The 22,499-nt window shown below is 47.4% G+C and overlaps 1 protein-coding gene across 3 annotated transcripts in view; it reads left to right on the top strand.

Annotated features, from left to right (window-relative positions):
• Nucleotides 1-17,885, top strand: part of oprl1 (opiate receptor-like 1) — an 84,162-nt gene extending 66,277 nt beyond the window's left edge. For all 3 annotated transcript variants that reach the window (XM_076878327.1, XM_004567620.3, XM_076878329.1), the window contains one exon: nt 11,026-17,885. In XM_076878327.1, coding sequence (XP_076734442.1) covers nt 11,026-11,573 — 548 coding nt within the window. In that variant the 3' untranslated portion in view covers nt 11,574-17,885. The remainder of the gene's footprint in view (nt 1-11,025) is intronic.
• The last annotated feature ends 4,614 nt before the right edge of the window (nt 17,886-22,499 follow it).

Raw genomic sequence — 22,499 nt, 5'->3', positions numbered from 1 at the left:
CAGACCAACACAGACTCACACAGATTCACACAGACCAAAACAGACCAACACAGACTCACACAGATTCACAGAGACTCACACAGACCAACACAGACTCACACAGACCAGCACATACCAACACAGACTCACACAGACCCACACAGACTCACACAGACTCACACAGACCAACACAGACCAACACAGACTCACACAGACCAACACAGACTCACACAGATTCACACAGACCAAAACAGACCAACACAGACTCACACAGATTCACACAGACCAAAACAGACCAACACAGACTCACACAGATTCACAGAGACTCACACAGACCAACACAGACTCACACAGACCAACACAGACCAACACAGACTCACACAGACCAACACAGACTCACAAAGACCAACACAGACTTACACAGACTCACACAGATTCACACAGACCAAAACAGACCAACACAGACTCACACAGACTCACACAGACTCACACAGACCAGCACAGACCAACACAGACTTACACAGACCAACACAGACTCACACAGACCAACACAGACCAACACAGACCAACCCTACTCACACAGACCAACACAGACCAACACTGACCAACACAGACTCGCACAGATTCACACAGACCAGAACAGACCAACACAGACTCACACAGACTCACACAGACAAAAACAGACCAACACAGACTCACACAGATTCACACAGACCAAAACAGACCAACACAGACTCACACAGATTCAAAGAGACTCACACAGACTCACACAGACCAACACAGACTCACACAGACTCACACAGACCAGCACAGACCAACACAGACTCACACAGACCAACACAGACCAACACAGACTCACACAGACCAACACAGACTCACACAGATTCACACAGACCAAAACAGACCAACACAGACTCACACAGATTCACAGAGACTCACACAGACCAACACAGACTCACACAGACCAGCACATACCAACACAGACTCACACAGACCCACACAGACTCACACAGACCAACACAGACCAACACAGACTCACACAGACCAACACAGACTCACACAGACCAACACATACTCACACAGACCAACACAGACTCACACAGACCAACACAGACTCACACAGACCAACACATACTCACACAGACTCACACAGACCAACACAGACCAACACAGACTCACACAGACCAACACAGACTCACACAGACCAACACAGACTCACACAGACCAACACATACTCACACAGACTCACACAGACCAACACAGACCAACACAGACTCACACAGACCAACACAGACTCACACAGACCAACACATACTCACACAGACTCACAGAGACCAGCACAGACCAACACATACTCACACAGACTCACACAGACCAACACAGACTCACACAGACCAACACAGACCAACACAGACCAACACGACTCACACAGACACACAGACTCACACAGACCAACAGAGACCAACACTGACTCACATAGACTCACACATACTCACACAGACCAACAGAGACCCACACAGACCAACACAGACTCACACAGACCAACAGAGACCAACAGAGACCAACACAGACTCACACAGACTCACAGAGTCCAACACAGACTCACACAGACCAACACAGACTCACATAGACTCACACATACTCACACAGACCAACAGAGACCCACACAGACCAACAGAGACTCACACAGACCAACACAGACTCACACAGACCAACAGAGACCAACAGAGACCAACACAGACCAACACAGACTCACACAGACCAACAGAGACTCACACAGACACACAGACTCACACAGACTCTTTCGGCTCACCTGTACTCACCTGTGTGTCTTTCACTTCCTGTTTGTGTTCCATGTCGATAACATCAAATCAAATCAAATCAAATCACTTTTATTGTCACATCACATGTGCAGGTACATTGGTACAGCACATGTGAGTGAAATTCTTGTGTGCGAGCTTCACAAGCAACAGAGTTGTGCAAAATACAAGAACGTAAACAAGCAAAATACAAGAATGGCTACATCTGAAACTAATAAATATATGTACAATATATAATGGTATATGCATTTCTGGATGTGTATACTAAATATTTTTCTACCTGTGTGTGTGTGTGTGTGTGTGTGTGTGTGTGCACATATTTTACAGATTAAATAGAGTAAACAATAAATAAAATATATAAAAATATACAGAGTTGAGACATGTGCAAAACAGTGGCATTACTGTACAGTATGGAGTGCATAATGTTAAAGTTCCAGTAGTGAAGCTGAGGTGTCTATGACGTGTTCAGCAGTCTGATGGCCTGGTGGAAGAAGCTGTCTCTCAGTCTGCTGGTACGGGACCGGATGCTGCAGAACCTCCTTCCTGATGGAAGTAGTCTGAACAGTTTATGGCTGGGGTGACCAGTGAGTCGGGTAGTGCAGAGCAGATGAAGTCCCTGACCAGCTTCTCGAAGCATTTGCTCACGATGGGGGTCAGGGCTACAGGTCGCCAGTCGTTCAATGAGGAGGTGGTGGAGGATTTGGGTACAGGGACGATGGTGGCCATTTTGAAGCAGGCTGGGACTACAGACAGAGAGAGGGAAAGGTTGAAGATGTGCGTGAACACTCCAGCCAGCTGAGCCGCGCATGACTTGAGGACGCGGCCGGGAATCCCGTCCGGACCAGTAGCTTTGCGTGCGTTCACCTTCCTGAAGCACCTCCGCACATCCTCCTCAGACACAGTGTGCTGTCTGAGGAGGTGCTGTCCCCATTCAGGATTTCTGCTCCCAGATCGCTGCCCAAAGCTCGTGGTTACAGGTGAGAGCGAGGTTGCCCCTCCCCCCCAAAAATGGATTTTTCTGCAGTTGGTTTTGGCGTGTTTGCAGGGTGAGCTGATGAAAGGCGTTCAGCCTCATAAAATCCATCCTTAAAACAGTTTCTGTGCACGCCGCTCTCTTTGTTCGCCGTGACTCGCTGATTCGAATCGATGCTGGAACTTTTCTGACATTTATTTCTGCGCTGAACTAATCGTTGGGACACGTGGCCGCACGCAGCACACTTATTAGCTGCTGAATGGAGCGATGTGCTGCAGCAGAGAGATCCGGAGTGCGGCAGCTCCTTATTGATCGGCCTGCAGCGACGGCCTAATCCCATCATCGCTTTTATTAGTCTAAGCTACATGTGCACCGCCTCCTCTGCTGCCTCCTTCTCCTCTTCATTGCCTGTTTCTCCTCCTCTGTTCAGCTTTGCTCTGATTTGTTTTCGTCCTCTTTTCATCCTCTTCCTCACCTGTCGGCTTCAATCACTACACATTTCTCCTTCCCGTCTCTCTTTCATCTCTCGTGAGTTTATTCTTCTTTATTCTCATCTGTTTAGTTTTACTTCCAGTTTAGATCTTTGTCTTTATCCCCTGCTGCATTTAATTTCAAACTCCTCCTGTCTCACATCTTCGTTCCCATCCTCCTTCTCCATCTGCTCTCCTTCTTCCTGTGTAATTCCACCTCGTTGACCTGCTCTTGGAGCTTCGCTGTGCTCCTCTTCCTCTTCTGTCTCCTCCAAACAAACAAAGGGTCGAGCAGCCTCAAAGCTGACGGCTGCAGGCACCGTCACAGCTCGCTGCTCACAGTAATTGGGGTCAAAAGCCTTGCACAAGGACAGGGCGGCAGGATGGAGGCCAGAATCAGCAGCTCCCTGCTGTCAGACCGATCTGTCCAAAACAACACGGCGACAGGTGCTGCAGACTCTTCAGAGGGTGGAGTTATCGCAGCATCCACAAGCACAGAAAGGTGGGTGGAGCTTCAGTGACATGCCCCGCTGGTTTGTGATGTTTTACTGCTGCCACCATCTTGGTTCAGATACGAAAAGAGCAACACGGTGTTAGCCAATCAGCATGCAGTTTCATACCGCCAATCCATGATGACTGAGCGTGAAGTCATCAGCACTGATTACGGAGGTTCTGTTTCACATACACTTCTACAGGAAGACTTATCGCCATCTGGTGGCCATCAGATAGGATTTTGGCAGAGGTGCTTCTGCATGGCGTTGTTTTCCGGAAACCAACCAACAAGTTTCTATGACATGGATGATACGAAACATCACGGCACATTTGTTCGTCTCCTGAGGAGGACCGCGGTCCCGATGAAAGACGAGAAAACTTGAGCAAGTATTGGCTGCGGTTGTGACTGAATGGCGACACCTGTGGTTCAGGAGAATACTGCAGCACCTTAACAGCGAGCATAAATAGAAGTGACCGTGTGATGATGTTGCAGACCCAACGTGACCAGTGGAGAGGGTTTACTGAGGACGTGCTACCTGCAGATCTGTATCTGGTACAGAGTAGAGAGACAAACAGATCGCAACATCTGGATCTTCAGACCTGACACTGATGCTGCTCTCTATGAAGATCACAGCTTTCCACTTTGATAGTTTAACCTGACTTTTGCTTTTTTACGGCACTAAAGGAGAAAAACTGGGATGACGTGGAATTATCTGAGTCCTAACACGTGGCAGGTTTGGACCAAAGACTGAACAGTGATCAAGCTTCCACCTGTCAAACATCGACACGCGGAGGTTTGGACCGAGCTGCACAGGTGGGAATTTAACTGCCCTCGCGTGTTCAGGTGGCAGCACATCAAGAGCCAATCACAGCAAAGCTACACGTCCCGTACTGTGTAACAAAGAAAGGAGAAAGCGATGAGGAAGGCTTTTTCACTCTGAGCGAGAGACAATCAGCGGTTGTCACGACGATATCAATATATCTCTTAAATTAAAATTGACAGAAATAGTGAAAGAATCAGGATCAGACGTGAGGCGCTGCAGACAGAAACAGAAGAGGTCACGTGAAGGAGATTGTAGGGTGGTTTGTGGGCGGAGCTAGAGTGGTGTGTTTAAACTCAGCATTATATAGGGTTAAAAATCTCCATAGTGTTGTCAGCGACATAAAGTGCTGAGACTGTTGTGTGATGCACTGATGGGTGAACGCTCGAGCAGACGCAGACCCTCTCTACTCTAAAGCACCTCAGAGTCAATCTTCTGTCTCCGTCTCTTGAGGTCCAAACTGGGGTGGGCGGGGTCAACCCACTACGTCACATTTACTGTAAAAATGTGAGACGTGTCCAAAGATCCGTCACTTAGTAACAAAGAGCCGTTACTGAGTGAGTGCAGGCTGACCTTTTCCAGAACTGCGACACACTGCAGCGGTGTCTCTGATTTCCACCAATCACAGACTGAAAAGTAGATCTGTCCACCGTCACATGACCTCTGAGCACACTCGGCTTGTTCTGCACTACTGTTGGCACGTTGTCTTAGTAACTGACACACACATCTGGGAGACTCACAGATGTGGGCATGATGGAAAATCATCCCTGTGTAGTGCCCCAGTCGTGGGTCTCTAAGGCTGCACTGTCCTCGTGCGTGAGGACGTGGTCATTAATTTATGGTCTTCCAGTGTGAATGAACTTTGACCCTCCGTCGTTTAAACCTTTTCCCGTGTGCAGAACTCACACACCTGTGTAAGTGATCAGTGCTCTCCTCTGCTCACTGCAGCGCTTCATTTTTACTGAGACACATTCACGTCGGGTTTAGAAATGAAGAAGCAGATACTTTGATAAAAAACCTGATAGTAGTCAAACTAAACGTAAAACACAGACTCTGAAGTACGAATATCAAGTTACTCCAGAGTCCAGGCCCAATCTCCTCTACGCTTTAACCTCGGCTGTACTAAGAGCATCTGTTGGATGATCTCAGTGCTGTTTTCAGGTTAAATATGTGGAGGAGGTTGCCACCATTTAACACTTTAAAAATCTTAAAACCAACACGATAATGGACAGGGAGCTGGTGTAAGTTTGTCTTCTAACACCTGTTAAAAGACGTGCAGCAACATTTTGGACTAACTGCAGGCGACGGAGAGACGAGTGTTGGAGACCCAAACAGAGAGAACTGCAGTAGTCCAGTCTAGTGGTGATCGATACGTTTGTCCAGGTCTTTAGGAGGAAGATGAGACATCGCTTTGGCAATTTCACCGAACTGATGAAAACTGTTTTTCACAGCTTGGTTCTCTCATTTAAAGATCCGACTAAAGACACTCTGAGGTTTCTAACAGTCTGAGAATGATGACAAGCGAGAGGACCGAGGTTCTGAGTTAGCTCATCCAAAGGGGCGTGGCCTCCAAAAACAATCAGTTCAGTCTGGTTTTTGTTTAGGGTGAGAAAACTCTGTGTTAACAGCTTTAACATCATGTAGACGGTTAAGCAGAGGCTGCAGTGGGACATATTTGGAAGTGTGTGTGGTTATTGCTCTCGCTGGCTGAATCGCTGTCATGGCTTTGCAGAGTTTGCTGTGACTTTTTCATAGGACATTTTCTCAGGGAAGGCTGAATTAATGGTGACAGGAAGTGTTTGTGCTAACTGTGCAGTGTGAAAATGGTTAGAAATTAGAAACAAAGTGCTGACCCTGTAGTTAAAAGTAGGCTGTAATTAGTGTGAAGTCTCCGCGGACTGTAAAATGCTCTTAATTCATTACAAACACACTTGTTGGATCAGGACCCGTCTGATTGGTGCAGAGCTCGGCCGTGGCTCGTGCTCCTGCACTCAGGCCTCAGGAATAAAAAGATCTGCCTGTAATCTGCATTCTTCAAGCATATTAATAAAACATCAAATCCAGCTAATGTCAGCAAACTTACCTGCCAACAGGTAATCAATCATTTTTAGGCCCGTTTGTGGCGTCTTTGGCGAATCGATGGCAGGCTCGGAGCTCGTCTGAGCAGGAACAGAGTCAGGCGCTGCCCCTGACTCCTCCCAGCACTTTAACACTAAACCCTGTCAAAGTTCTAGATGAACATGACCGTTGGTCTGAGCATCTTAATCTCAGTAAAGACCTTCACAGGGTGCGAGTAGGACGAGTCCATCAGAGGAACAGCTCAGAGAGGCTGAGATGGTTTGCACATGTGTGGAGGAGGGAGGGTGGAGGATGAAGGTGGACCTTTATTTAATGGACAGGTCAGTTAATCGAGGTTGATTGGTAACTGGGGTCACATGACTCGATTCCGGTATGAAACGTTGCGTTTCTGGAAGGAATTTTTTCCGATCTTTGTGAGTTTGGGCTCTTCCTCCAAATGAAGGATGAGCTGTGGTCATCGTTCTCAGTGCTGGACTTAAAAGACTAGTATGTGAGCTCAGGTCTAAGTTGAGTCTTTAAGGTGCAGTTTTCAGTTATTTAGTGAATGCAGGTGATGAAGGTGAACTGATGAGGGTGTGCTGCAATCAGGTATCTGACCTGCTGAAGAAGGTCGGAGCTGTTTTAAGGTGCAGTTGTGAACCGTGGCTGTTTCTCGCTGTGATGTCCCACTGACATGCCTGTGTTTGATTTGGAAGTGTGTTGGTTTTGGATTTCCAGGTGTTTGCGGTGAACTTTTGTTCTTTTTCCTTCTGCTGTCTCCTCCGTTGGGTTGTGGCATAACTCTGCAGTCATTACTTTCTTATCTCTCCATGGGCTCAGACACATTTATCTTCCTGTCTGCCTTCTCCAGCTGCAGACTGTATTATGATTAAACTGATTAAACCAGCTGACTCTCCTGTCACTGCTCATTCATACATTCATACCTTTTATCCTTTGCACCTCCCATTTTTCTTTTCGCTTTTATGTGCCTGTTTCTGTTATTAGCATACTAATTAGCATTTTTAATAAGCACATTAATATGCAGATATCAGGGACGTTGTTCCCTGTAGGTTCTCTTCCATCCTGCCGGCTGCATTGCAAATGAGTAGCTGGAGGTTTACTCCTCTCTGAGTGCAGGACTGTGGATCCTTGAACTAAAACTGGAGCATACATCCAATCAAAAGCAGTCTAACACACACGATTCTCCACCAGGAACTCATGAGGACAAAGCGCTGCCGTATACTCGACGTCAATTCAATTCAATAAAACTTTATTGATCCTGAAGGTTGACCCCGAAGGAAATTGGGTTAAGGCTGCCGACGTTTGCCAGCGCCGACTTACCCTTCTGACCATACATACATTACACAAACATCACATGGGGAAGACAGGTCAGAGAGGTATAACAATGGAAGATGCACCACATGAGGAAAGATAAGGAGAAAAAAATAACTCCCCCCAGACTGAGCTCCAACAGGGAGATCAGTTTGAGAACAGAAAAAACACCTCTGCACATGAAAAAACTCTAAATACACCAAAGAAACACATGACAAGCAGCAGGGGGGTAAAGGTGAGAGACAGCCGATTTAGACAGCACATCCAGGCGTGCGTGCGCTGGTCTCCTTGATCCACCGTCAGCATCGGAGGGGAATAAACGTCAAAGGCGTTTGGAAAGGGAGGGGGGATGAGTGTGTGTATATCAGAATATGTATGTATGTGTGTGTGTGTCCAGAGCTCAGCTGAGACAGTCTCCTTCACCCTGCTAGGCTAAGTAAACAGTCTTCCAGCCAACCCAGGTGGCCTTGCATGAATGGGAAGGGACAGACTAAACACAGTCGTTATCAGGGTGTTGTTGTTCGGCTCCAGCCTTGAGACCACAGCTGGCGCCGAGAGGGTATCCGCATGAAGTGATGGTGGTTTTTACAGGGAGTGCAGAATTATTAGGCAAATGAGTATTTTGTCCACATCATCCTCTTCATGCATGTTGTCTTACTCCAAGCTGTATAGGCTCGAAAGCCTACTACCAATTAAGCATATTAGGTGATGTGCATCGCTGTAATGAGAAGGGGTGTGGTCTAATGACATCAACACCCTATATCAGGTGTGCATAATTATTAGGCAACGTCCCTTCCTTTGGCAAAATGGGTCAAAAGAAGGACTTGACAGGCTCAGAAAAGTCAAAAATAGTGAGATATCTTGCAGAGGGATGCAGCAGTCTCATTCAAAATAGTCAACAGGGTCGCAAGAAGCGTGTGGAAAAACCAAGGCGCAAAATAACTGCCCATGAACTGAGAAAAGTCAAGCGTGCAGCTGCCAAGATGCCACTTGCCACCAGTTTGGCCATATTTCAGAGCTGCAACATCACTGGAGTGCCCAAAAGCACAAGGTGTGCAATACTCAGAGACATGGCCAAGGTAAGAAAGGCTGAAAGACGACCACCACTGAACAAGACACACAAGCTGAAACGTCAAGACTGGGCCAAGAAATATCTCAAGACTGGTTTTTCTAAGGTTTTATGGACTGATGAAATGAGAGTGAGTCTTGATGGGCCAGATGGATGGGCCCGTGGCTGGATTGGTAAAGGGCAGAGAGCTCCAGTCCGACTCAGACGCCAGCAAGGTGGAGGTGGAGTACTGGTTTGGGCTGGTATCATCAAAGATGAGCTTGTGGGGCCTTTTCGGGTTGAGGATGGAGTCAAGCTCAACTCCCAGTCCTACTGCCAGTTTCTGGAAGACACCTTCTTCAAGCAGTGGTACAGGAAGAAGTCTGCATCCTTCAAGAAAAACATGATTTTCATGCAGGACAATGCTCCATCACACGCGTCCAAGTACTCCACAGCGTGGCTGGCAAGAAAGGGTATAAAAGAAGAAAAACTAATGACATGGCCTCCTTGTTCACCTGATCTGAACCCCATTGAGAACCTGTGGTCCATCATCAAATGTGAGATTTACAAGGAGGGAAAACAGTACACCTCTCTGAACAGTGTCTGGGAGGCTGTGGTTGCTGCTGCACGCAATGTTGATGGTGAACAGATCAAAACACTGACAGAATCCATGGATGGCAGGCTTTTGAGTGTCCTTGCAAAGAAAGGTGGCTATATTGGTCGCTGATTTGTTTTGTTTTTGAATGTCAGAAATGTATATTTGTGAATGTGGAGATGTTATATTGGTTTCACTGGTAAAAATAAATAATTGAAATGGGTATATATTTGTTTTTTGTTGTTGCCTAAGTTGCCTAATAATTATGCACAGTAATAGTCACCTTCACACACAGATATCCCCCTAAAATAGCTAAAACTAAAAACAAACTAAAAACTACTTCCAAAGACATTCAGCTTTGATATTAATGAGTTTTTTGGGTTCATTGAGAACATGGTTGTTATTCAATAATAAAATTATTCCTTAAAAATACAACTTGCCTAATAATTCTGCACTCCCTGTACTTTAGTGCGAACAACTCATATGAATTTCAAAGCAGTTCTACAGTCCAACACTGGTCGCTCAATCTGCCGTTGGAGAGCCGTGAGCTTTCTATGATGTTATCCAAACTTACGTTCCGTGATGTTGTCGTCCTTTTTGCTCTAAGAGCAGGTTCTGAGAACTCACGACCACAGTACACTCCCCCAAGATGTGATCGAATTTGCGCTCACAGTTGTTGTTCGAGCTAGCCCCAGATGTAATCCAGTTTTTCACTCAGAGGTCTTGTTCTGAGTATTCACGGCAGCCGTGCGTTCTCCAAGATCTTCTCCGTGCTGCACTCAATGAGCCCATTTTGAGAAACTCACGCCTCGTCCCATCATTTCAATCCCAGCGGGCAGCCTTGTGGGGGTTTGAACAGCCGGTTCCGCTTCCTTAATTCTTCGATAAGTCAGGGCCAAGCCAGCTCCGATCAGCCAGAACCCTGTTATCATGGTTCCGAATAGGTAGATATCTTCAGCACTCAGGCTCACTCAAGCCCAGACTTCTCATTGAGAAAGGGGTGTCAATTGCATTTAGGGACCAGTTGATCCATTCCATAATTCTCTTTTAGGTTTTAGAGTACAGACTGTGAGAGAGTGTTCCAGGGAAAGTAATACAAAAAACACGAGACTAGACAAGGACACAAGAGGCTAAGCAGGGAAGCTAAGGGAGAGGAGGAGGAGGAGAAAAGTGCGACCGCCTTCGTCAAGAGCAAGAGCAGATCTCTCACTGTGAACTCATAAAATCACGTTATTCAAAACAAACCCTGCCGCGTACTTCTCTGTTTGAAAGTGTAACTCGTCACACTAACATATTCCACCTTTAATAGAACATCAGCCGCTGTCCTTGACATTCATGCCAACAACACATACACCGACCAACCTACATCTCCCCCTGCCCTCCCCCTTTTTCTCCCGTATTTAATACTTCTTCTTTATTTCTCTTTTGAACTTATAGGTTTGGAGTGCATAGTGGCTCTGCCCGAGCCAAAGAGCCACTGGGATCCCGTCTTTGGTACCTGTGTCTTCGTCTTCTCCTTCCTCATTCCTGTGGCCATCATCAGCATCTGCTACAGCCTGATGGTCAAACGCCTGCGCAGCGTCCGCATCCTGTCTGGCTCCAAGGAAAAGGACCGAAACCTGCGGCGCATCACCAGGATGGTTCTGGTCGTGGTGGCGGCATTTGTGGTGTGTTGGACCCCGATCCAAATCATGGTCCTGGCTCAGTTTCTGGGCTTCAACCTGAGTAGCCTATTCACAGTGGTCCTCATGCACTTCTGCATCGCACTAGGCTACGTCAACAGCAGCTTGAATCCCGTGCTATATGCCTTCCTCGATGAAAACTTCAAGCGCTGCTTCCGAGAGTTCTGCCACCCGTCTCCATTCCGCCTCGACCCCCAGCAGTCTGGCAGAATGAGGAGCATCGCCAGGGAGGTGGCGGCTGCCTACAGCTGCAAAGCCGGAGACGGCGGGGGGCTAGGGGGAGGGACGCCGAATCCAGCATGACTAGGCGTGGAGCTCCCCTTGGTGGGGGTGGACCCCCCACAGAGGGGAGAGACCCATGGAACTGGGAACTCCAACACAGAATTGACTCAGATTACAGCTCTCTAGCGGCACGAGCCCTCCCGCCCCCCAATGAGGAGACTGGCCTGGGGCGGGGGGGAGGGCGACAAGGAGGATGAGTTTGAAAGGAAAAGGATTTAGGGATGGAAAGAGGGGATGTGGGGACAAGTTTAGAGTGAAGAGTAGCAGAGATGTCCGATGCCCAGACTCGTGTTTTGAAACTTTATGCGATAAGACGGACACATAAAATACTAAAATGCCTCTGGAAAAACTCTCATCCAGCTTCAAGAGAGCTGATGAATATTCATTCGAGCTCCAAAACAACAGCCTTGTGAAAAGAAACTGGATCTGTGGCGTCCCTGGAGAGATGACTCTGTGACGAGAAGGCAGGAGGTGAAGTGAATGTATGAAAATCAGGAGGAGTTAAACAGGAGCTGCCGATGCCAAATCAGAAACTCTGATGCTTTTACAATAAATAAATAGAACATCGGAAACTCTGGACCACGAAGACATGCAGAGAAGGAGCAGATCATTCCTAAAGTTTGAAATGCTTTCAGTCTGGAGAACTAGGACATTTTTGCTGTGATGGTTTTGGTAAATGGAGGCCACATAATGTAATATGCTGCTGCCAGCATTTTACTGGGCCAGAAGTGTGACTGGACTGATGTGAAATCTGCAGCTTGTAGAAGTAAAAGAGCAAGACGAGATTCTGTTAAATATGGGGGTCAGGTGAATGTCATTTCTTATTTGAGTGACATTTCTCAGCTGAGACTCAACAAACCTAAGACACCCATGGAAGGACACGTTTCCTTTGACTTTCTACATGGTGCTTGTGTGCGGGGGGGTTGGGGGTTTACACTGCACCGTGTTGCCAGATGCATCTCACAGTTAGATAAGGTGTTGTTTGGGATCTGTGGTGGAGAAACGCGTCGAGGTTTAATGACCTTTTGTGTTCGGAGATGCCATTTGTTCATTTTGTTCAGTGTTTAGGCGCTAAAAATCATTTTGGTTTAGGATTGTTGACTGTGGTTTAGATTAAAATGTGTCCACCAGACTCGTGAGCCTTTGTGATGAAAATCAGGAGTTGGAAACCAAAGGACAACATGTGTGTAACAGACTCACCAGCAGCTTTGACAAAATGACTTTGTTTGGCTCCCGATGGAAAAAAATCACAACTGAGATTCAGCGTTCAGACAACGCTGCCTTTCAGATGGACTTTTACTGGCAGATACAAAGTGAAATACATACCTGTTTGATCTGAGGTTAAAGACTAAAAACTGCAGCTCACACTTGAAGTGGGACATAAACAGCCTTACCTGAGCATCTGTGAATGCTGTTTCAACACTTCAACAGTGTGAGGTCTAAATAATCTCAATCCTAACCCCAACTCCTACCCTTCCCCCGACTCCTGCCCTGGCACCAACTCCTGCCCCCGACTCTGGCCCTGACACCATCTCCTACCCTGCCCCTACTCCTACCCTCACCCCGACTGCTACCCTGCCCCCAAATCCTACCCTGACTCCTACCCTGCCCCAGACTCCTACCCTGCCCCCTACTCCTGCCCTCCCCCCGACTCCTACCCTTATCTCGACTGCTACCCTGCCCCCCGACTCCTGCCCTGCCCCCGACTGCTACCCTGCCCTCGACTCCTACCCTGCCCCAGACTCCTGCCCTTCCCCCGACTCCTACCCTGACCTCGACTCCTAGCCTGCCCCGACTCCTACCCTTCCCCCGACTGCTACCCTGCCCCCGACTCCTACCCTGACCTCGACTGCTACCCTTCCCCTGACTCCTACCCTGCCCCGACTGCTAATCTGCCCTTGACTCCTACCCTGACTCCTACCCTGCCCCCCGACTCCTACCCTGCCCCCGACTGCTACCCTGCCCTCGACTCCTACCCTGACCTCGACTCCTAGCCTGCCCCGACTCCTACCCTTCCCCCGACTGCTACCCTGCCCCCGACTCCTACCCTGACCTCGACTGCTACCCTTCCCCTGACTCCTACCCTGCCCCGACTGCTAACCTGCCCTCGACTCCTACCCTGACTCCTACCCTGCCCCGACTGCTAACCTGCCCCCGACTCCTACCCTGACCTCGACTGCTACCCTTCCCCTGACTTTTACCGTGCCCCCGACTCCTACCCTGACCCCAACTGCTACCCTGCCCCCAAATCCTACCCTGACTCCTACCCTGCCCCGACTGCTAACCTGCCCCCGACTCCTACCCTGCCCCCGACTGCTACCCTGCCCCCGACTGCTACCCTGACCCCAACTGCTACCCTGCCCTTGACTCCTACCCTGCCCCAGACTCCTGCCCTGCCCCCGACTCCTACCCTGACCTCGACTCCTAGCCTGCCCCGACTCCTACCCTTCCCCCGACTGCTACCCTGCCCCTGACTCCTACCCTGACCTCGACTGCTACCCTTCCCCTGACTCCTACCCTGCCCCCGACTCCTACCCTGCCCCGACTGCTAACCTGCCCTCGACTCCTACCCTGACTCCTACCCTTTCCCCCCGACTGCTACCCTGCCCCCGACTCCTACCCTGACCTCGACTGCTAACCTGCCCTCGACTCCTACCCCGACTCCTACACTTACCCTGTGTTTTAGAAAAAAGAAAAAAACTTGAAAAAAAGTTGAATTATTTTCTTGTCTTCAGCCAAGACTTAGAGGAACATTTTTTTAATGACATGTTTTGCTAATGTAGGGTTAATGAGGGTAATCGGCAACAACGACTTCGATCTCTAAGGGTTAGGCATATGATACCTCACAACACAAGGACAAAAGTTAAAAGGTAAAGGTTCTGTTTCATAAACACTGAAAATGATCCCTGTAAACGTTTGTGTGTGCCCCTGAGTTCTGCAGCTCAGTAAATCTAACCCTGTGCCACTGGTCACAGATTTAATATAAAAGATGGATGATGTGAAGATCAATCTTGACTTTTCATTATCTTTCTTCATTCTGAGACGAAGTCATGAGCGAGGGTTGGATCTGACTCTGAACACCAGGTACACTGGTCACTCAGAGTAGCAGCCCAACCCCGATGTCCCGGTTCTTCGTGACTCTACTGGGGCCGCTATTCCCAAAACGAACATTGTGCTTTATCTAGTCAGACCTGAGTAGCGACTGAGACCATAAACTCATCACTAAAGAGTTCACTGAGCTCAGAGATCAACTGAACAAGATGTTCATTTTCTCATATACTTTTATAGACCAAACAGTCAACCCCTGCTGGACTTTAAAGGCAATGCAGGTTTGAGGTACTTCAGCGCTGGCTTCATTTTTCAGACTTTGAGCTACAGCCGTCCTTGTACATACGGACCGAGGTGGAAACAGGGAAAACGTAGTTTTACTGAAGCCATAAAATAGCGCCCCCTCACAAAAGCAGTCCTCTTCAAACACCTCACAGGTGCAATCAGAGTGGGCCTGACAGGGGTCAGATGACCCCAGATGTTCAGGAAATGCCACCTCTGGACACTGAACTGCAACTGCTGTCAGGTTTTTGGATATAGAGGCAGGTCGGGTTCGGGAGAGTTGAACTGTGGGTCTTTAAACAATGGGGGTGTTACCAGCCCCACAGGGGCGGAGCATGGGCACAGGGTTGCAGTGCCCCGACCCCAATCCAAGGGACAAAGGGGCTCTCTCTCTCTTTCTTCTTGGTCTCTTAAAGAGGAAACTAGCTGTGAAACAGGAACACATGAGCATTCCTACCATCCTGCACAGTTTCAGACAGCACTGGACTGCACAGAGCATGTTGGTGTGACGTTCGGGTACCACTGACAAAAACAGAACAAACCCTATGAAACGCTCATCGGTTGGTGTTTGTACTCTGATCAGTGTTACTGTGATGCTTTAAATCGAACTTTCATTTCTATTCGCTGTCACTAAATCTGATTAAAGGGTCCTTGGTCTCCTGAAGTTTATCTAACAAAAGTGCGAGGATGAATCAGAGACGTTGAGACTCATCTGTATGAGATGGGTTCTACGTTTAGCTGGATGCTGGTTGTTCTGTAAACTGTGCGGCCTTTGAGAACTTGCGTGTTCTGTTCGCGCCTCAGTATCCTCTTTGCTTTTATATTTGTGTCTCTCTATGAAGTTGGGTTTGCTCGTTTCGTTAAGACTAAAACAGGTCTGTTTAAGTAAAGTAAAGTAAAGTTTATTTATTAAGCGCTTTTCATAGACAGGTTTTTCAGAACGAGCATGACAGTTTGGTTTTGCCTGGTTTCGTTAGGTGCAGCCACTCTTAGCAGCACCTTAATTGCTTCTGTTGGTTTACTTTTGCTTTCGTTATGAGAGAAACATTTCAATTAACTTACATTGCCTTAAATACGAAGTGAAGTCTGTCACTAAACCTCGCTCTCTGGCTGGATTCAATGTGTTTTATGGTGCTTTGCTCTTAGTTATACTAGTTCAGACCTGTACTCTGAAACCGTCTGTGGACAGCACTCGTTCTCGCGGAAGATATGACATCTTCAGAAATGGCCAATCTCTCATCTGAAGGGAGACGAATATCTTTTCTTATTTGTATAACAGGTCGATCCTGAAACCAGTGTAAGAAACTGAAAATATGTGGATCTCAATCCAGTTTAGATTTTTTTCAGTACATTTAAATCACATATTTAGTACTAATACTTAATATTTATGAAAAATTTCCAGTTCTACACAATATGTAGTCTTACATTCATTATTGAGCCCTGTGCATCTGGATTCACTGTCTCAGATCACATGATAAAACCAGACGTGATGGAAAAACAGAGTAATTCCTGCCCCATATCATCCAAATACATAATATGCAATGAAACTTACAATAATGTTTGTGATGCACACACGGTACACCGGTTTACTCACAAATATTCATTTCAAAATCACAACAACAGCAGCAACAATCAGACGACTGCCTCTGAGCAGGCACTTGGTAACCGTGGGAAGGAAAACCTCCCTTTTAACAAGAAGAAACTTCTCGCACATCCGGGCTCAGGGAGCAATGTGTCGAACTGCTTTATGTCAACAAAGCTGTCTGGTTTTAAGCAGCACGATTCAGGTCATCAGTAAACTGGATAAAAGTGTCTTCTGGTATGACAAGAAATGAGGCTTCATGTCTGCCTTCGTGGCCCCGGTGCCGATGCAGAACACTGATCAGCCTTCAGAGAACGGTTGCAGCGGTGCCTTCAGCCACAGGTGGTTGTATACCTGCTACTCTGGACTGATGAAGGTAGTCTGTGACCTCCACCCACAGCTCAAACTGAAGCGAGTTTGTTTGCTGTTTTCCAAACATCTTCATCATGAAGTCAGGTCCACAGCATGAATCAGAATGTGAAGTGTATTTAACATGCTGCATCAGTGTGACTGTAATGCAGTAGCACCTCCAGGACTCCTTCCAGCTGAAGGCTGGTTTGGAGGTCCAAAGCAGGACCCAGAGTCATCGGCGTAAACGTCTGTCTGAGGCGTGGTTGAAAGCATTCTCCGTGGACGTGTGCTGCTCTCAGGTGGTTTCTGAGCACAGGTCACCTTACGTACAAACCTAGCAGACTGTGTGTAGGAGCATCGAGGGCTCCGTTTCTGGAGCTTTAACGCTGCCGCGAGCTCTTTGTCCGTGACGTTCTCCTCCTGTTCGCCGTTCTTTCGTAGCACGTAGAGAGGAGCGTGTACAGCTTTCTGTTTGAACATGTAAAACACGATCATGTGACCTCTCTGGTTGTTCTTCGTCACCAGCTGTAACAGTTCGTGTTAGTTTACATTTACAGACCACATGAATGTTTGACCTGACAAAGAGAAAACTAACGTGTTGCTGTTGTTCTTCTATATCTTTATGAACAGAGGAAAAAAGTGTTTCATTGGTGTTTCTGTTGTTTCTGTTGTTACTCTTTCTAATGTGTGGGGTGGGCAGAGTCTGTTATATATATATATATATAGATATCTATAAATGTACTCTGTGTTTTACTGTGGACTGCACTTAGCTCAGCACCCGAGTGACTGACCCACACCGCCCCACGCCGCTCACACGACACAGCTGCAGGAAAAACGTCCTGATGATGACGATGCTGTGCTTTAATCGCACATATTTGGTCATATCGTAAATACGTTGGAGCGGTTTGAGTCATGTGACCCAGGCTGCAGCCATATTAGCGTTCTGCACTCACAGACCGAACTTTACGCTCGCTCGCTTGTCGTCAGTGCAGACAGACCTTCTGCTTCAGCTTGAATTTTAAACTGTATATTTTCAGTGCTTATTAAATGAATAAAGATATGATGATTAAGTTGGTCTGAGCTCATCATTCTGTCAGCTCATCGTTCAGGAAGCAGTCACAGTGCAGGTTCAGATTTAAACAGGCAGCTGCTGATCTCGGTTCAGTTTCATTCAATAATGAACGCCTCGTTGGGGCCAGTTCCTTTCATCTCAGTCCACTTCAACAAATCCATATATTTATCCAGGATATCTTCTGTTTATCTGGCTTGTCAGACATCATCAGTGAGGCTAACAGGTCACATAAAGGTTGTTATCAACTTGGTTTATCAGTCCAGCTATGGCACACTGACATAACAGAGTTTGCAGCTGCTGACCAATCAGAGACATGGACATATAGTGACAACATTTTCTAAAGGAAGATAAAAGTTGCTCATCCAGGTAAGGAAGTCCTATTCATCTGGACATTGTGTTCTCGGTGGGTTAAACATCTTGTCTCTCAGGTTTCCCCACGTTACAAACACTACATTTACATATCAGAGAGGCTCTGAGTAAATGCAGGTACCCCAGGATATTTGTCAAAGCTGGGAAGACTCGGGGCGATCCAGGATAGAAGAAGGATAACGTTACACCCTCTTACAATGCTGTGATTGCAGCAGTCTCCAGCTCTCTCTGAAGGGTACTCCTGGCTCCCCAGATAAAGACGAACCTTCAGACCCTGTGACTGTCTGAGCGTCTGCTGTTTTCCAGTGATCTAATTGGTCAGTCAGCAGTGATTTCATCCCTGCTGATTTCCTATCAGGAGCATAACCTGCTCCAAAGCAACAGTTACCATGGCAACATAGCCTGCTAAGAAGTGCAACACTTTGATATCAGTGAGAACAGCAAGTTGAAACTGAAGTTAGCTGGATGAGCTCCGAGCCTACGGCGTGCACTCCTTTCTTATTCAGCTCGTCAGTAAATGCTTAGAGCGTGAACTCTCGGCCTTCATCGCTGCACACTGGCAGGTGATGAGGACCTCACTGGAGCAGTAAGAAGCCCTTCCCCCAAACACCTCCATAATCCATCAGTGGGAAATGTTAATAGAAACACATCGGACATGTTTTCAAAGCAGCTCTGCAGACAGAAGCTCTGAAATAAAGTCAATCAGTAACGAGCACGTGGATAATCAGAGGTCTGCCCAGCAAATGGACGTGCAGAGTTTTCCCTTCTTCCTTTATCACCATAAATTATAAACGTGGCTCAAAGAGCAAAGGAAGTTGTGTTTGAATGATTTCTTCGATGTAACAGTTTCTTTGCACTAAAGGCTGCCCAGGAAACGGTCTTCTTGTGCTGTCATCTACTTCACAGCCTGTCTCTGACATCGTTATATGAAACTTGGCCTTCTATCTGAAAAGGAAACTGGGGCTCACTCCAAATAATGCTGCACTCGATTAGCAGTAGCAGAAAAAGCTGTTGGCAGAGAAGATTTGGCAAGTTTGTCATGCACAGCCCATTTTTTCCTTACAAATGTGCCGCCTTTTATGGGGGAATAAACAGCCTTTCCAACATTGTGAGATTTATTGCCAAGAAGCATCGTTACAACAAGGAAATCATCCAAATACAAACTTCCAGAATGTCTGTGCTGGGTTTATATTCAGCCCACTGCACTGTGTTAAATGATTTCACTGGAGCTGAATATACATGAACTACAAAAGACTTCTTCTCTTTCACACATTGTTGTAGTGTGGCAGGCGCAGCGAGCAGCAACAGGTCACCGAGCACGACGGCCTCCGTGTGCACGAGCGGCAGCCTCTCTCAGAGCGTTCGTCACCTTCGTGTCGGAGCAGTCGCTGATCCGTGCTCGTGTCACACTGCTGGAAACACTCACAGAAAAATAAATCGCATTATTGATCCCACTCTGGTTTCCAAACAGAAAGGAAAGACGTGGGAAAGATCTCTGATTTCCAGCTCGCCGCTGAGAAGAGATAAACGGCAAAGGAAACGTCAGGCACGTGTTAGAGAATCTGTTTCAGATGTCACTTCACCTGTGCAGAGTGTGACGTCTGTGTGTGTGCATGTGGGCTTGCTTTCATCCTCTTCTTCCTGCCCTCAGACCACTCAGCTCGTCTTTCACCCTCATCCTATCTGCACTCTGACCTGCATCTGCTTTCATCGACCCGCTGCTTAGGTTACGCATAGTGCATATGCCTCTTAGGTGAGAAGAGTTCGTATATCCAGCATGTATGTGCAGGCTGCTCCGCTGTGCTCTGCTCACGTGGAGGAAGGTCAAAGATGCTGCAGCGAAAAACTCTCTGCAGTTAAACAGTGACAATCCCAGCATCCCTCTAACAACCCATGGGCTGATTCCTCTGGTTGAGCTCTTTGGACCTCGGTGCCTCCTTCGGCTCCCAGCATCAGCAGTTAGCAACACAAGCTAACATTAGCTGAGAAAAGCAGCCTAACGTTACCAAGCGAGTGGCTGAGAGCCGATGGACCTGATGGGGGAAGGTCGTGCCGATAAGTGTGAACTAAAGGTCGTTATCAGCTCACACCACCTGTGCCCCTCCCCCCAGGCTTAAGTTCCATCATATTTATTTGCTTCCATGACATGCTGACCTCCGACCTTCAGAGAGGTCAAAGAGGCTGACAGTTTTTGACTCTGTGACTAAGTCAGCTAAGACCTTTGACCTCCTCACCTATTTGCCTGCTGATGGGTGGATATGACCAGAACCACAAAGACGAGTCCAGCCCTGAGAAGGTGGCTTTTTATTAAAATATGTCTCTGCTACTTTTGTTTGTTTTTGTTTGTTTTCTTCCCCCTTTCTCACTCTCTTCTCCCCTCTGTTGTTCTTTCTCTCCGTCTCTTTCTTACATTCTTTCTCCCAGTCATGTCTGTCCCGTCTGTAACAACTGAAAATAAAATAAAATAAATACATAATTATAATAAAGGCCAATCAAATGGACCAATATGGCAAGGCCATGATGATCCGCTTGGCCTCTTTCTTGGCCTTCAGCATTTCTCACCCAGGAGTCTGTTTCGCTCCGGAGCTGAAGGCTGATGAGCACGTTTGTGCTGACGGGTGTATAAGTGAGTGACTGCCGTGTGCTGAATGACTGTTAAAGGACGATCATCCGTCCTGCACACACTGAAAAGTTGTTCATTCGGTTTTTGAACCCAAGTTTCAGATCTGATCCTTCCTGTGTTCTCCTGGAAAGGTCGTAACATCGTGCATTTGTTAAATTGGAAGATAGCTCATTGATTATCAAAACATTTTGCTGGTTAATTTTCTTTGATCTTAAAATAAATGAATTGATTAATAGACTGTAGTACAGTGGAATAAGAAGAGCATCGTCAGGGTCCACGGAGCAGACTCCAACGACTGACGACAGCTAAAGGTGATTTATTGAACTGAGATCACATCAGGAACCAGAGCAGGGACAGGACAGCAAGCCGGGAGCCACTGCACAAAGATAAACAGGATGTTCTGCACTGAACCATCCAACATGTACTCTTAGTGACACGGGAACAACGTGAGAACAGCCCCACCAAGACCGCAGGTGGAGGAATACTGGAAGAGCATATGGGGAAAGACGCAACAGAGGACAACAATGCTCAGGGGCTAGTGGAGCTAAGACCAGACCAACAGGATCTGATCAGCATCACTGAGGCAAACATTAAAGTGTCTCCAGCATGAAGAGTTGGACAGCACCAGCCCTGACGTGGTTCGTGTCTACGGGCTGAAGAAGCTGCAGTTTTGTGTGGCCGCTCTGCTCGAGTTTGAACCTTTAAAATAAAATTAGTCCCATGAATCAGTTTACAAACCAGAAATAAGCCTTGGACGGATCAGTGACTGAGATGGGCCTTTGTGAGCCAGCAGCACTGTGTACTCGCCACTGATTTATGACACGGACGTCCACTCGGTAACAGCCTCATTCAATCACTGCAGCGGGGGAGCGACTCTGGGGCAGGAAATCTTTTCTTATCCCCGCCGTGACAGCACGATGGAGGATCGTGTGAAACGCTGCCAGCCATGACTTTATGACGAGACAGTGACGAACCTTTCAGCGTCCTCGGTGTGCGTCGAACGTCGCAGTACTGCTGCTGCAGACACTGTGGAAAGGTTCAATCTGTGTCTTTCATATAATCACAGGCTGAACGCAGGAGACGCTCAAAGAATCCTGAGCACAAATCTGTGGGAGGACGCCGCCATGCGCCCCGCCCACCACCCTCATACATCCAATCAGGAAACACATCCTTTTAGACGATGACATATGCTGCAACGACAAAGGCAGATGAGGAAGGTGAACACATTGTCATGATTCCCAGTGTCTAAGCACACATTTCTGTTTTCCTTTCCTGTGAAGGATTGTCTCGCCTGTCTTCACCTTCCTGGTTTCCTTGTGTTTTAAACTCTTCTTTAAAAATCTTGTTGTGTCTTGGAAGTCTTTGAACCCTGGGTCCTGCCGGTCTGTCGTGTGTGCGTGTTTGCCAGCACAGATCAAAAACCATCCATAATGGAAACCGCAGCCTGACACCACCAGATAATAAGTGCACAACAATTACACCAACATCATTTCCAGGCAAGTGGAGGGTCAGCGTGAGGAGGAACGGGCTTGAGCATTACCTTCATCAGCATTCAGAGAGAAACCAGCAGCAGATACGTGCAGAGCTTCATGTCTGTTTCTCACAATGAATCCATCCCAG

Source organism: Maylandia zebra, linkage group LG20 (genome assembly GCF_041146795.1).
Source record: "Maylandia zebra isolate NMK-2024a linkage group LG20, Mzebra_GT3a, whole genome shotgun sequence".
NCBI classification, from domain to species: Eukaryota; Metazoa; Chordata; class Actinopteri; order Cichliformes; family Cichlidae; genus Maylandia; species Maylandia zebra.
The sequence above is the reverse complement of the archived record's forward strand: the minus strand, read 5'-3'. Positions and strand labels throughout refer to the sequence as shown.